The following is an 11,449-nucleotide window of genomic DNA, read 5'->3' as shown; positions in this document are numbered from 1 at the left end:
GCAGGGCTGCAGCTTTGCCGCATGGGATCGCGCAGGGCTGCAGCTTTGCTGCATGGGATGATGCAGGGCTGCAGCTTTGCTGCATGGGATCATGCAGGGCTGCAGCTTTGCCGCATGGGATCGCGCAGGGCTGCAGCTTTGCTGCATGGGATCACGCAGGGCTGCAGCTTTGCTGCATGGGATGATGCAGGGCTGCAGCTTTGCCGTGTGGGGTTGTGCAGAGCTGCACTTTTGCTGCATAGGATGATGCAGAGCTGCGCTTTTGCTGCATGGGATCACGCAGGGCTGTAGCTTTGCTGTGCAGGATCACTCAGGGCTGCGCTTTTGCAGCACAGGATGATGCAGGGCTGCATCTTTTCCATGCAGGATCACGCAGAGCTGCATTGTTGCTGCCCAGGATCATGCAGGGCTGTGGTTTTGCCATGTGGGATTGTGCAGGGCTGCGCTTTTGCTGCATGGGGTCATGCAGGGCTGAGCTTTTGCCATGCAGGATGATGCAGAGCTGCTCCTTTTCCATGCAGAATCACTCAGGGCTGCACTTTTGCTGCATTGGATCATGCAGGGCTGTGGTTTTGCCATGTGGGATTGTGCAGAGCTGCACTTTTTCCATGCAGGATCACACAGAGCTGCGCTTTTGCTGCATAGGATGATGCACGGCTGCACTTTTGCCATGCAGGATCACTCAGGGCTGTGTTTTTGCTGCACAGGATCCCTCAGGGCTGCACTTCTGCCATGCAGGATGATGCAGAGCTGCAACTTTTCCCTGCAGGATTACTCAGGGCTGCACTTTTGCTGCACAGGATCATGCAGGGCTGCAGCTTTTCCACGTGGGATTGTGCAGAGCTGCACTTTTGCTGCATAGGATGACGCAGGGCTGCACTTTTGCTGCACAGGATCACTCAGGGCTGCGCTTTTGCCGTGCAGGATGATGCAGAGCTGCAACTTTTCCCTGCAGGATTACTCAGGGCTGCACTTTTGCTGCACAGGATCACTCAGGGCTGCGCTTTTGCTGTGCAGGATGGTGCAGGGCTGCAACTTTTCCCTGCAGGATTACTCAGGGCTGCACTTTTGCTGCACAGGATCACTCAGGGCTGCGCTTTTGCTGTGCAGGATGGTGCAGGGCTGCATCTTTTCCATGCAGGATCACACAGGGCTGCATTTTTGCCATGTGGGATTGTGCAGGGCTGCGCTTTTGCCATGCAGGATCACGCAGGGCTGCGCTTTTGCTGCATGGGATCATGCAGGGCTGCAGCTTTTCCATGTGGGATGATGCACGGCTGTGCTTTTGCTGCATAGGATGATGCAGAGCTGCACCTTTTCCATGCAGGATCCCTCAGGGCTGTGTTTTTGCTGCACAGGATCGCTCAGGGCTGCGCTTTTGCCATGCAGGATTGTGCAGAGCTGTGCTTTTGCTGCATAGGATGATGCAGAGCTGCACCTTTTCCATGCAGGATCAGGCAGGGCTGCAGTTTTGCTGCACAGGATCCCTCCGGGCTGCGTTTTTGCTGCACAGGATCACACAGGGCTGCAGCTTTTCCCTGTAGGATCACACAGAGCTGCGCTTTTGCCACCCGGGATCACGCAGGGCTGCACTTTTGTCATGTGGGATGATGCAGGGCTGCACTTTTGCTGCATAGGATCATGCAGAGCTGCAGCTTTGCCATGCAGGATTATGCAGGGCTACACTTTTGCCATGCAGGACGGTGCAGAGCTGCACTTTTCCCATGCAGGATCACTCAGGGCTGCACTTTTCCCATGCAGGATCACTCAGGGCTGCACTTTTCCCATGCAGGATCACTCAGGGCTGCACTTTTCCCATGCAGGATCACTCAGGGCTGCACTTTTCCCATGCAGGATCATTCAGGGCTGCACTTTTGCCACGCAGGACGGTGCAGGGCTGCACTTTTGCCGTGCAGGATCACTCAGGGCTGCGTTTTTGCTGCACAGGATCCCTCAGGGCTGCGTTTTTGCTGCACAGGATCCCTCAGGGCTGTGTTTTTGCTGCACAGGATCCCTCAGGGCTGCGTTTTTGCTGCACAGGATCCCTCAGAGCTGCGTTTTTGCTGCACAGGATCCCTCAGAGCTGTGTTTTTGCTGCACAGGATCCCTCAGAGCTGCGTTTTTGCTGCACAGGATCCCTCAGGGCTGTGTTTTTGCTGCACAGGATCCCTCAGAGCTGTGTTTTTGCTGCACAGGATCCCTCAGGGCTGCGTTTTTGCTGCACAGGATCCCTCAGGGCTGCACTTTTGCCATGCAGGATCGCTCAGGGCTGTGTTTTTAGCTGCACAGGATCCCTCAGGGCTGTGTTTTTTGCTGCACAGGATCCCTCAGGGCTGCGTTTTTGCTGCACAGGATCCCTCAGGGCTGCGTTTTTGCTGCACAGGATCCCTCAGGGCTGCGTTTTTGCTGCACAGGATCCCTCAGGGCTGCGTTTTTGCTGCACAGGATCCCTCAGGGCTGTGTTTTTGCTGCACAGGATCCCTCAGGGCTGTGTTTTTGCTGCACAGGATCCCTCAGGGCTGTGTTTTTGCTGCACAGGATCCCTCAGGGCTGTGTTTTTGCTGCACAGGATCCCTCAGGGCTGCGTTTTTGCTGCACAGGATCCCTCAGGGCTGTGTTTTTGCTGCACAGGATCCCTCAGGGCTGCGTTTTTGCTGCACAGGATCCCTCAGAGCTGTGTTTTTGCCATGCAGGATCCCTCAGGGCTGCGTTTTTGCTGCACAGGATCCCTCAGGGCTGTGTTTTTGCTGCACAGGATCGCTCAGGGCTGCGTTTGTGCTGCACAGGATCCCTCAGAGCTGCACTTTTTCCCTGCAGGATCCCTCAGGGCTGCGTTTTTGCTGCACAGGATCCCTCAGGGCTGCGTTTTTGCTGCACAGGATCCCTCAGGGCTGCGTTTTTGCTGCACAGGATCACTCAGAGCTGCACTTTTGCCCTGCAGGATCGCTCAGGGCTGCGTTTTTTCCCTGCAGGACGGCGCACGGCTGCTCCTCCGCCGTTCCCCGCTGGCTGCGTCGTGGCTCGGCCGCCGTGCGTCCCCCTCGCCGCCGTCGGGAGCCGCGGTTGCGCAGCTGCAGCCGTGCCTCGGTAGGGCCTCTCTCGCCGCCGACTACAAATCCCATCCGCGCTTCGGCGTAAACAGGAGGAATCGGCGCCGGCGTTGGGCCTCGGAGCCTTCCCTGGGGCCTAAAAGAACTCCGAGGAGGAGGAGGAGGTGGAGGAGGAGGCGGCGGTGGACGCCCGCAGAGCGGCTGGAGAAGCGGTGGCATCCTCGCCGCGTTGCGCCGCGGCGTCGCAGCCATTTGGAGGAAGCGGAGGGCGAAGGAAGGCAGCGACCGTGGCGGAAAGCGAAGGAGGACGACGGAGCCCTACGCCGCGCGCTCTGCCGGGAGCCGATGTCTTCGCTTTGCAGTTGGCCGGAGCCATGGCCGCAGGAGGGCCGCAGGTACGCAAGCGGCGCCGCTTCCATCCGGAGACATTTTGGGGCGCAGGGAGGGGTTCTCAAGAGCTGAGGGTCTTCGGAGAGGGGTTTTATCCCCTATTTTTCCATGTAAAGCGGTGGTTCTGGAAGTGACGGCGGCGCCGGAGCCATCGGGCGAAGAGGGCGGAGGGGCGGAAAGAGGGATGGCGGTTGGGAAGTTGGGGAGATGGTGGTGCTGAGCTCCTCCGGAGCAGCTCCGGCGGCTCCGGATTCCCTCTACGGATCCTCCGGAGGGTTTGGGGGAGCGCAGCCGGGAAAAACGGGACTTTGGGAATGGAGGGATCGCGTTTGGGGCCGCGGCGCCGCTTCCACCCGGAGACGTTTTGGGGCGCAGAGGGGGGATTGGTTCTGGGGAGGGGGTTTTTAGGAGCTGAGGATCCTCGGAGAGGGTCTTTTCCCACTTTTTTCCATGTAAAGTGTTGGTTCTGGAAGCGACGGCGGCGCCGGAGCCATCGGGCGAAGAGGGCGGAGGGGCGGAAAGAGGGATGGCGGTTGGGAAGTTGGGGAGATGGTGGTGCTGAGCTCCTCGGGAGCAGCTCCGGCGGCTCCGGATTCCCTCTACGGATCCTCCGGAGGGTTTGGGGGAGCGCAGCCGGGAAAACGGGAGTTTGGGAATGGAGGGATCGCGTTTGGGGCCGCGGCGCCGCTTCCACCCGGAGACATTTTGGGGCGCAGAGGGGGGATTGGTTCTGGGGAGGGGGTTTTTAGGAGCTGAGGATCCTCGGAGAGGGGTTTTATCCCCTATTTTTCCATGTAAAGCGGCGGCTCTGGAAGTGACGGCGGTGCCGGAGCCATCGGGCGGACGCAGCGGCTGCTCCCGGCCAAGAGGGCGGAGGGGCGGAAAGAGGGATGGCGGTTGGGAAGTTGGGGAGATGGTGGTGCTGAGCTCCTCGGGAGCAGCTCCGGTGGCTCCGGATTCCCTCTACGGATCCTCCGGAGGGTTTGGGGGAGCGCAGCCGGGAAAAACGGGACTTTGGGAATGGAGGGATCACAGTAGGGGCTGCGGCGCCGCTTCCACCCGGAGACATTTTGGGGCGCAGAGGGGGGATTGGTTGTGGGGAGGGGGTTTTTAGGAGCTGAGGATCCTCGGAGAGGGGTTTTATCCCCTATTTTTCCATGTAAAGCGGTGGTTCTGGAAGGGACGGCGGCGCCGGAGCCATCGGGCGAAGAGGGCGGAGGGGCGGAAAGAGGGATGGCGGTTGGGAAGTTGGGGAGATGGTGGTGCTGAGCTCCTCCGGAGCAGCTCCGGCGGCTCCGGATTCCCTCTATGGATCCTCCGGAGGGTTTCGGGGAGCGCAGCCGGGAAAAACGGGACTTTGGGAATGGAGGGATCACAGTAGGGGCCGCGGCGCCGCTTCTACCCGGAGACATTTTGGGGCGCAGAGGGGGGATTGGTTGTGGGGAGGGGGTTTTTAGGAGCTGAGGATCTTCGGAGAGGGGTTTTTCCCACTTTTTTCCATGTAAAGCGGCGGTTCTGGAAGCGCCGGCGGCGCCGGAGCCATCGGGCGAAGAGGGCGGAGGGGCGGAAAGAGGGATGGCGGTTGGGAAGTTGGGGAGATGGTGGTGCTGAGCTCCTCGGGAGCAGCTCCGGAGGCTCCGGATTCCCTCTACGGATCCTCCGGAGGGTTTGGGGGAGCGCAGCTGGGAAAAACGGGACTTTGGGAATGGAGGGATCATATTTGGGGCTGCGGCGCCGCTTCCACCCGGAGACGTTTTGGGGCGCAGAGGGGGGATTGGTTCTGGGGAGGGGGTTTTTAGGAGCTGAGGATCCTCGGAGAGTGGTTTTTCCCACTTTTTTCCATGTAAAGTGGTGGTTCTGGAAGCGACGGCGGCGCCGGAGCCATCGGGCGAAGAGGGCGGAGGGGCGGAAAGAGGGATGGCGGTTGGGAAGTTGGGGAGATGGTGGTGCTGAGCTCCTCCGGAGCAGCTCCGGTGGCTCCGGATTCCCTCTATGGATCCTCCGGAGGGTTTCGGGGAGCGCAGCCGGGAAAAACGGGACTTTGGGAACGGAGGGATCGCGTTTGGGGCCGCGGCGCCGCTTCCACCCGGAGACATTTTGGGGCGCAGAGGGGGGATTGGTTCTGGGGAGGGGTTTTTTAGGAGCTGAGGATCCTCGGAGAGGGGTCTTTTCCCACTTTTTTCCATGTAAAGCGGCGGTTCTGGAAGCGACGGCGGCGCCGGAGCCATCGGGCGAAGAGGGCGGAGGGGGGGAAAGAGGGATGGCGGTTGGGAAGTTGGGGAGATGGTGGTGCTGAGCTCCTCCGGAGCAGCTCCGGCGGCTCCGGATTCCCTCTACGGATCCTCCGGAGGGTTTCGGGGAGCGCAGCCGGGAAAAACGGGACTTTGGGAATGGAGGGATCACCGTAGGGGCTGCGGCGCCGCTTCCACCCGGAGACATTTTGGGGCGCAGAGGGGGGATTGGTTGTGGGGAGGGGGTTTTTAGGAGCTGAGGATCTTCGGAGAGGGTCTTTTCCCACTTTTTTCCATGTAAAGTGGCGGTTCTGGAAGCGCCGGCGGCGCCGGAGCCATCGGGCGAAGAGGGCGGAGGGGCGGAAAGAGGGATGGCGGTTGGGAAGTTGGGGAGATGGTGGTGCTGAGCTCCTCCGGAGCAGCTCCGGCGGCTCCGGATTCCCTCTACGGATCCTCCGGAGGGTTTGGGGGAGCGCAGCCGGGAAAAACAGGAGTTTGGGAATGGAGGGATCGCGTTTGGGGCCGCGGCGCCGCTTCCACCCGGAGACATTTTGGGGCGCAGAGGGGGGATTGGTTGTGGGGAGGGGGTTTTTAGGAGCTGAGGATCTTCGGAGAGGGTCTTTTCCCACTTTTTTCCATGTAAAGTGGCGGTTCTGGAAGCGCCGGCGGCGCCGGAGCCATCGGGCGAAGAGGGCGGAGGGGCGGAAAGAGGGATGGCGGTTGGGAAGTTGGGGAGATGGTGGTGCTGAGCTCCTCCGGAGCAGCTCCGGCGGCTCCGGATTCCCTCTACGGATCCTCCGGAGGGTTTGGGGGAGCGCAGCCGGGAAAAACAGGAGTTTGGGAATGGAGGGATCGCGTTTGGGGCCGCGGCGCCGCTTCCACCCGGAGACATTTTGGGGCGCAGAGGGGGGATTGGTTGTGGGGAGGGGGTTTTTAGGAGCTGAGGATCTTCGGAGAGGGGTTTTTCCCACTTTTTTCCATGTAAAGCGGTGGTTCTGGAAGCGCCGGCAGCGCCGGAGCCATCGGGCGAAGAGGGCGGAGGGGCGGAAAGAGGGATGGCGGTTGGGAAGTTGGGGAGATGGTGGTGCTGAGCTCCTCCGGAGCAGCTCCGGCGGCTCCGGATTCCCTCTACGGATCCTCCGGAGGGTTTGGGGGAGCGCAGCCGGGAAAAACGGGACTTTGGGAATGGAGGGATCGCGTTTGGGGCCGCGGCGCCGCTTCCACCCGGAGACATTTTGGGGCGCAGAGGGGGGATTGGTTGTGGGGAGGGCGTTTTTAGGAGCTGAGGATCCTCGGAGAGGGTCTTTTCCCACTTTTTTCCATGTAAAGCGGCGGTTCTGGAAGCGCCGGCGGCGCCGGAGCCATCGGGCGAAGAGGGCGGAGGGGCGGAAAGAGGGATGGCGGTTGGGAAGTTGGGGAGATGGTGGTGCTGAGCTCCTCCGGAGCAGCTCCGGCGGCTCCGGATTCCCTCTACGGATCCTCCGGAGGGTTTGGGGGAGCGCAGCCGGGAAAAACGGGACTTTGGGAATGGAGGGATCGCGTTTGGGGCCGCGGCGCCGCTTCCACCCGGAGACATTTTGGGGCGCAGAGGGGGGATTGGTTGTGGGGAGGGGGTTTTTAGGAGCTGAGGACCCTCGGAGAGTGATTTTTCCCACTTTTTTCCATGTAAAGCGGCGGCTCTGGAAGCGACGGCGGCGCCGGAGCCATCGGGCGAAGAGGGCGGAGGGGCGGAAAGAGGGATGGCGGTTGGGAAGTTGGGGAGATGGTGGTGCTGAGCTCCTCCGGAGCAGCTCCGGCGGCTCCGGATTCCCTCTACGGATCCTCCGGAGGGTTTGGGGGAGCGCAGCCGGGAAAAACGGGACTTTGGGAATGGAGGGATCGCGTTTGGGGCCGCGGCGCCGCTTCCACCCGGAGACATTTTGGGGCGCAGAGGGGGGATTGGTTGTGGGGAGGGGGTTTTTAGGAGCTGAGGACCCTCGGAGAGTGATTTTTCCCACTTTTTTCCATGTAAAGCGGCGGCTCTGGAAGCGACGGCGGCGCCGGAGCCATCGGGCGAAGAGGGCGGAGGGGCGGAAAGAGGGATGGCGGTTGGGAAGTTGGGGAGATGGTGGTGCTGAGCTCCTCCGGAGCAGCTCCGGCGGCTCCGGATTCCCTCTACGGATCCTCCGGAGGGTTTGGGGGATCACAGCCTTTGGGAAAGGGGGGAGTTTGGGCGCCGTCCCTCCGGGAGCGCCTCTGCCAAGCGACGCTGGCGCCGAGGTGGAAACCCAACCATGCGGTGTTGGAGCCCTTTCCCATCGCTTCCGGTTCCTTTCCTTCTCGTGGCCCTCTGGAAGAGCTCTGGAAGGCCACCATCCACCCATCCGTCGGCTCCCGGCAGCGTTTGGCTTGGAAAAGGTCTTTAAGATCATGGAATCCAAGCAGGAACCCAACGCCGCCCTTGAACCGTCACCACAAGCGCCACCTCCAGGGTTTGAAGCCCTTCAGGGATGGAGAGACTCCACCACCGCCGCCCCGAGGAACCTCTGCCGGGGGTGGAGAAGCCTTTCCCTGACGGAATATTTCCTAATATCCAATTGAAACGTCCAACTCGAGGCCATTTCCTCTCATCCCATCCCTTGGGAGAAGAGCGCGGCGCCCACCTCACCGCAACGTCCTTTCCGGAGAGCCATGAGGTCTCCCTTCAACCTCTTCTTCTCCAGGTCCTTCGTGTCCTCCTCATAACCCTTTGTTCTCCAACCTTTCCGCAGCTCCGTTCCCTTCTCCGGATGCGCTCCGACCCCTTTAAGGTCCTTCTTGGAGTGAAGGATCCAAAACTCAACCCAAGGATTTGATTGAGGCCGTGCGGACGATTCCCCTTTCCGCCGTTCCTATTGTCCATAAAAAACCCCTCCAAGAAACAACGCCGAAGCGGCACCGGAGATGTCCTAACGCTCTTCTCCTCTCTTCCCGAACAGCCTCACGCCCTCAACCTTCTCCCGTACCCGAGGATGAACGAGGAGCCGAGGCCGGGACACGATCCGGGTGGTGTCGGCGCAGAGATTCCGACGGATCCCTGCACAGGTGATTGTGTCCTCAGCTCTGGTCCCTTCTCCAGATGTTCTCCAGCCCCTTCCTCAGCTCTGTTCCCTTCTCCAGATGTTCTCCAGCCCCTTCCTCAGCTCCATTCCCTTCTCCAGATGTTCTCCAGCCCTTTCCTCAGCTCCATTCCCTTCTCCAGATGTTCTCCAGCTCCTTCCTCAGCTCCATTCCCTTCTCCGGATGTTCTCCAGCCCCTTCCTCAGCTCCGGTCCCTTCTCCAGATGTTCTCCAACCCCTTCCTCAGCTCCGTTCCCTTCTCCAGATGTTCTCCAACCCCTTCCTCAGCTCCGGTCCCTTCTCCAGATGTTCTCCAACCCCTTCCTCAGCTCCATTCCCTTCTCCAGATGTTCTCCAGCCCCTTCCTCAGCTCCGGTCCCTTCTCCAGATGTTCTCCGGCCCCTTCCTCAGCTCCGTTCCCTTCTCCAGATGTTCTCCAGCCCCTTCCTCAGCTCCGTTCCCTTCTCCAGATGTTCTCCAGCCCCTTCCTCAGCTCCGGTCCCTTCTCCAGATGTTCTCCCGCCCCTTCCTCAGCTCCATTCCCTTCTCCAGATGTTCTCCAGCCCCTTCCTCAGCTCCGTTCCCTTCTCCAGATGTTCTCCAGCCCCTTCCTCAGCTCCATTCCCTTCTCCAGATGTTCTCCAGCCCCTTCCTCAACTCCTGTCCCTTCTCCAGGTGTTCTCCAGCCCCTTCCTCAGCTCCGGTCCCTTCTCCAGATGTTCTCCAGCCCCTTCCTCAGCTCCATTCCCTTCTCCAGATGTTCTCCAGCCCCTTCCTCAGCTCCATTCCCCTCTCCAGACGTTCTCCAGACCCTTCCTCAGCTCCATTCCCTTCTCCAGATGTTCTCCAACCCCTTCCTCAGCTCCGTTCCCTTCTCCAGATGTTCTCCAGCCCCTTCCTCAGCTCCATTCCCTTCTCCAGATGTTCTCCGGCCCCTTCCTCAGCTCCGGTCCCTTCTCCAGATGTTCTCCAACCCCTTCCTCAGCTCCGTTCCCTTCTCCAGATGTTCTCCAGCCCCTTCCTCAGCTCCGGTCCCTTCTCCAGATGTTCTCCAGCCCCTTCCTCAGCTCCGGTCCCTTCTCCAGATGTTCTCCAGCCCCTTCCTCAGCTCCGTTCCCTTCTCCAGATGTTCTCCAGCCCCTTCTACAGCTCCGGTCCCTTCTCCAGATGTTCTCCAGCCCCTTCCTCAGCTCCGTTCCCTTCTCCAGATGTTCTCCAGCCCCTTCCTCAGCTCCACTCCCTTCTCCAGATGTTCTCCAGCCCCTTCCTCAGCTCCGTTCCCTTCTCCGGATGTTCTCCAGCTCCTTCCTCAGCTCCATTCCCTTCTCCGGATGTTCTCCAGCCCCTTCCTCAGCTCCATTCCCTTCTCCAGATGTTCTCCAGCCCCTTCCTCAGCTCCGTTCCCTTCTCCAGATGTTCTCCAGCCCCTTCCTCAGCTCCGTTCCCTTCTCCAGATGTTCTCCAGCCCCTTCCTCAGCTCCGTTCCCTTCTCCAGATGTTCTCCAGCCCCTTCCTCAGCTCCGGTCCCTTCTCCAGATGTTCTCCAGCTCCTTCCTCAGCTCCATCTCCTTCTCCAGATGTTCTCCAGCCCCTTCCTCAGCTCCGTTCCCTTCTCCAGATGTTCTCCAGCCCCTTCCTCAGCTCCATTCCCTTCTCCAGATGTTCTCCAGCCCCTTCCTCAGCTCCATTCCCTTCTCCAGATGTTCTCCAGCCCCTTCCTCAGCTCCGGTCCCTTCTCCAGATGTTCTCCAGCTCCTTCCTCAGCTCCATCTCCTTCTCCAGGTGTTCTCCAGCCCCTTCCTCAGCTCCATTCCCTTCTCCAGATGTTCTCCAGCCCCTTCCTCAGCTCCATTCCCTTCTCCAGATGTTCTCCAGCCCCTTCCTCAGCTCCGGTCCCTTCTCCGGACGTTCTCCAGATGCTCCTCAAGGTCTTTCTTGGAGTGAGGGACCCAAAACTGCCCCCAGGATTCGAGGTGTGGCCTCACCGGCGCCGAGTCCAGAGGGACAATCCCTTCCCTTCTCCTGTGGCCACCCCAGGGCTGATCCAAGCCAGGATGGTGGTGGCCTTCTTGGCCACCTGGGCCACTCCTGCTGTCCACTGTCAACCATCTTCCCCCGGGTCCTTCTCCTCCGCGCAGCTTTTCGGCCGCTCTTCCCAAGTCCGGAGCCACACGAGGTGGTTGTGTCCCAAGTGCAGGAGCTGAGGTTGAACCCCATCCCATTGGGCTTCATCCCATGGATCCAGGCCAGGCTGAGAGGGTTGGGGTGGTTCAGCCTGGAGAAGAGAAGGTTCCATGGAAGGAGACCTTAGAGTGACCTTCCAGGACTGAAAGGAACTCCAGGAACGCTGGGATGGAGCTCTGGATCATGGAGAGCAGAGAGAGGATGAGGGGAACGGTTTGAAGCTGAAAGAGAAGGAGATTGAGATGAGATCTTGGGGAGAAATGTTCTCCTGGGAGGGTGGAGAGGCCCTGGAATGGGTTGTCCGGAGACACGCAGTGGTTACCACATCCCTGGAGGTGGTGAAGGCCACGTTGGATGGGTTTGGAGCCCCTGATCCAGTGGGAGGTGTCCCTGCCCATCATGGGGTGGAACTGGATGGGCTTTGAGGTCCTTTCCAACCCAAACCATTCCATGTTTCTCACTTACCATCACCCACAACCCCCAGATTCCATCCCTGGAGGTGTTGAAGGCCACGTT

The 11,449-nt window shown here is 60.3% G+C and overlaps 1 protein-coding gene across 1 annotated transcript in view; it reads left to right on the top strand.

Moving 5' to 3' along the window:
* The first annotated feature begins 3,309 nt into the window (after positions 1-3,309).
* The window catches only part of LOC104055025 (uncharacterized), a 33,670-nt gene continuing 25,530 nt past the window's right edge, over positions 3,310-11,449 (top strand). Inside the window, exons 1-2 of the mRNA XM_054057908.1 lie at positions 3,310-3,445; positions 8,629-8,734. Coding sequence (XP_053913883.1) covers positions 3,425-3,445; positions 8,629-8,734 — 127 coding nt within the window. The 5' untranslated portion in view covers positions 3,310-3,424. The remainder of the gene's footprint in view (positions 3,446-8,628; positions 8,735-11,449) is intronic.

This window comes from Cuculus canorus, chromosome 2 (assembly GCF_017976375.1).
Source record: "Cuculus canorus isolate bCucCan1 chromosome 2, bCucCan1.pri, whole genome shotgun sequence".
NCBI classification, from domain to species: Eukaryota; Metazoa; Chordata; class Aves; order Cuculiformes; family Cuculidae; genus Cuculus; species Cuculus canorus.
This window is presented reverse-complemented; position numbering and strand designations above follow the sequence as displayed.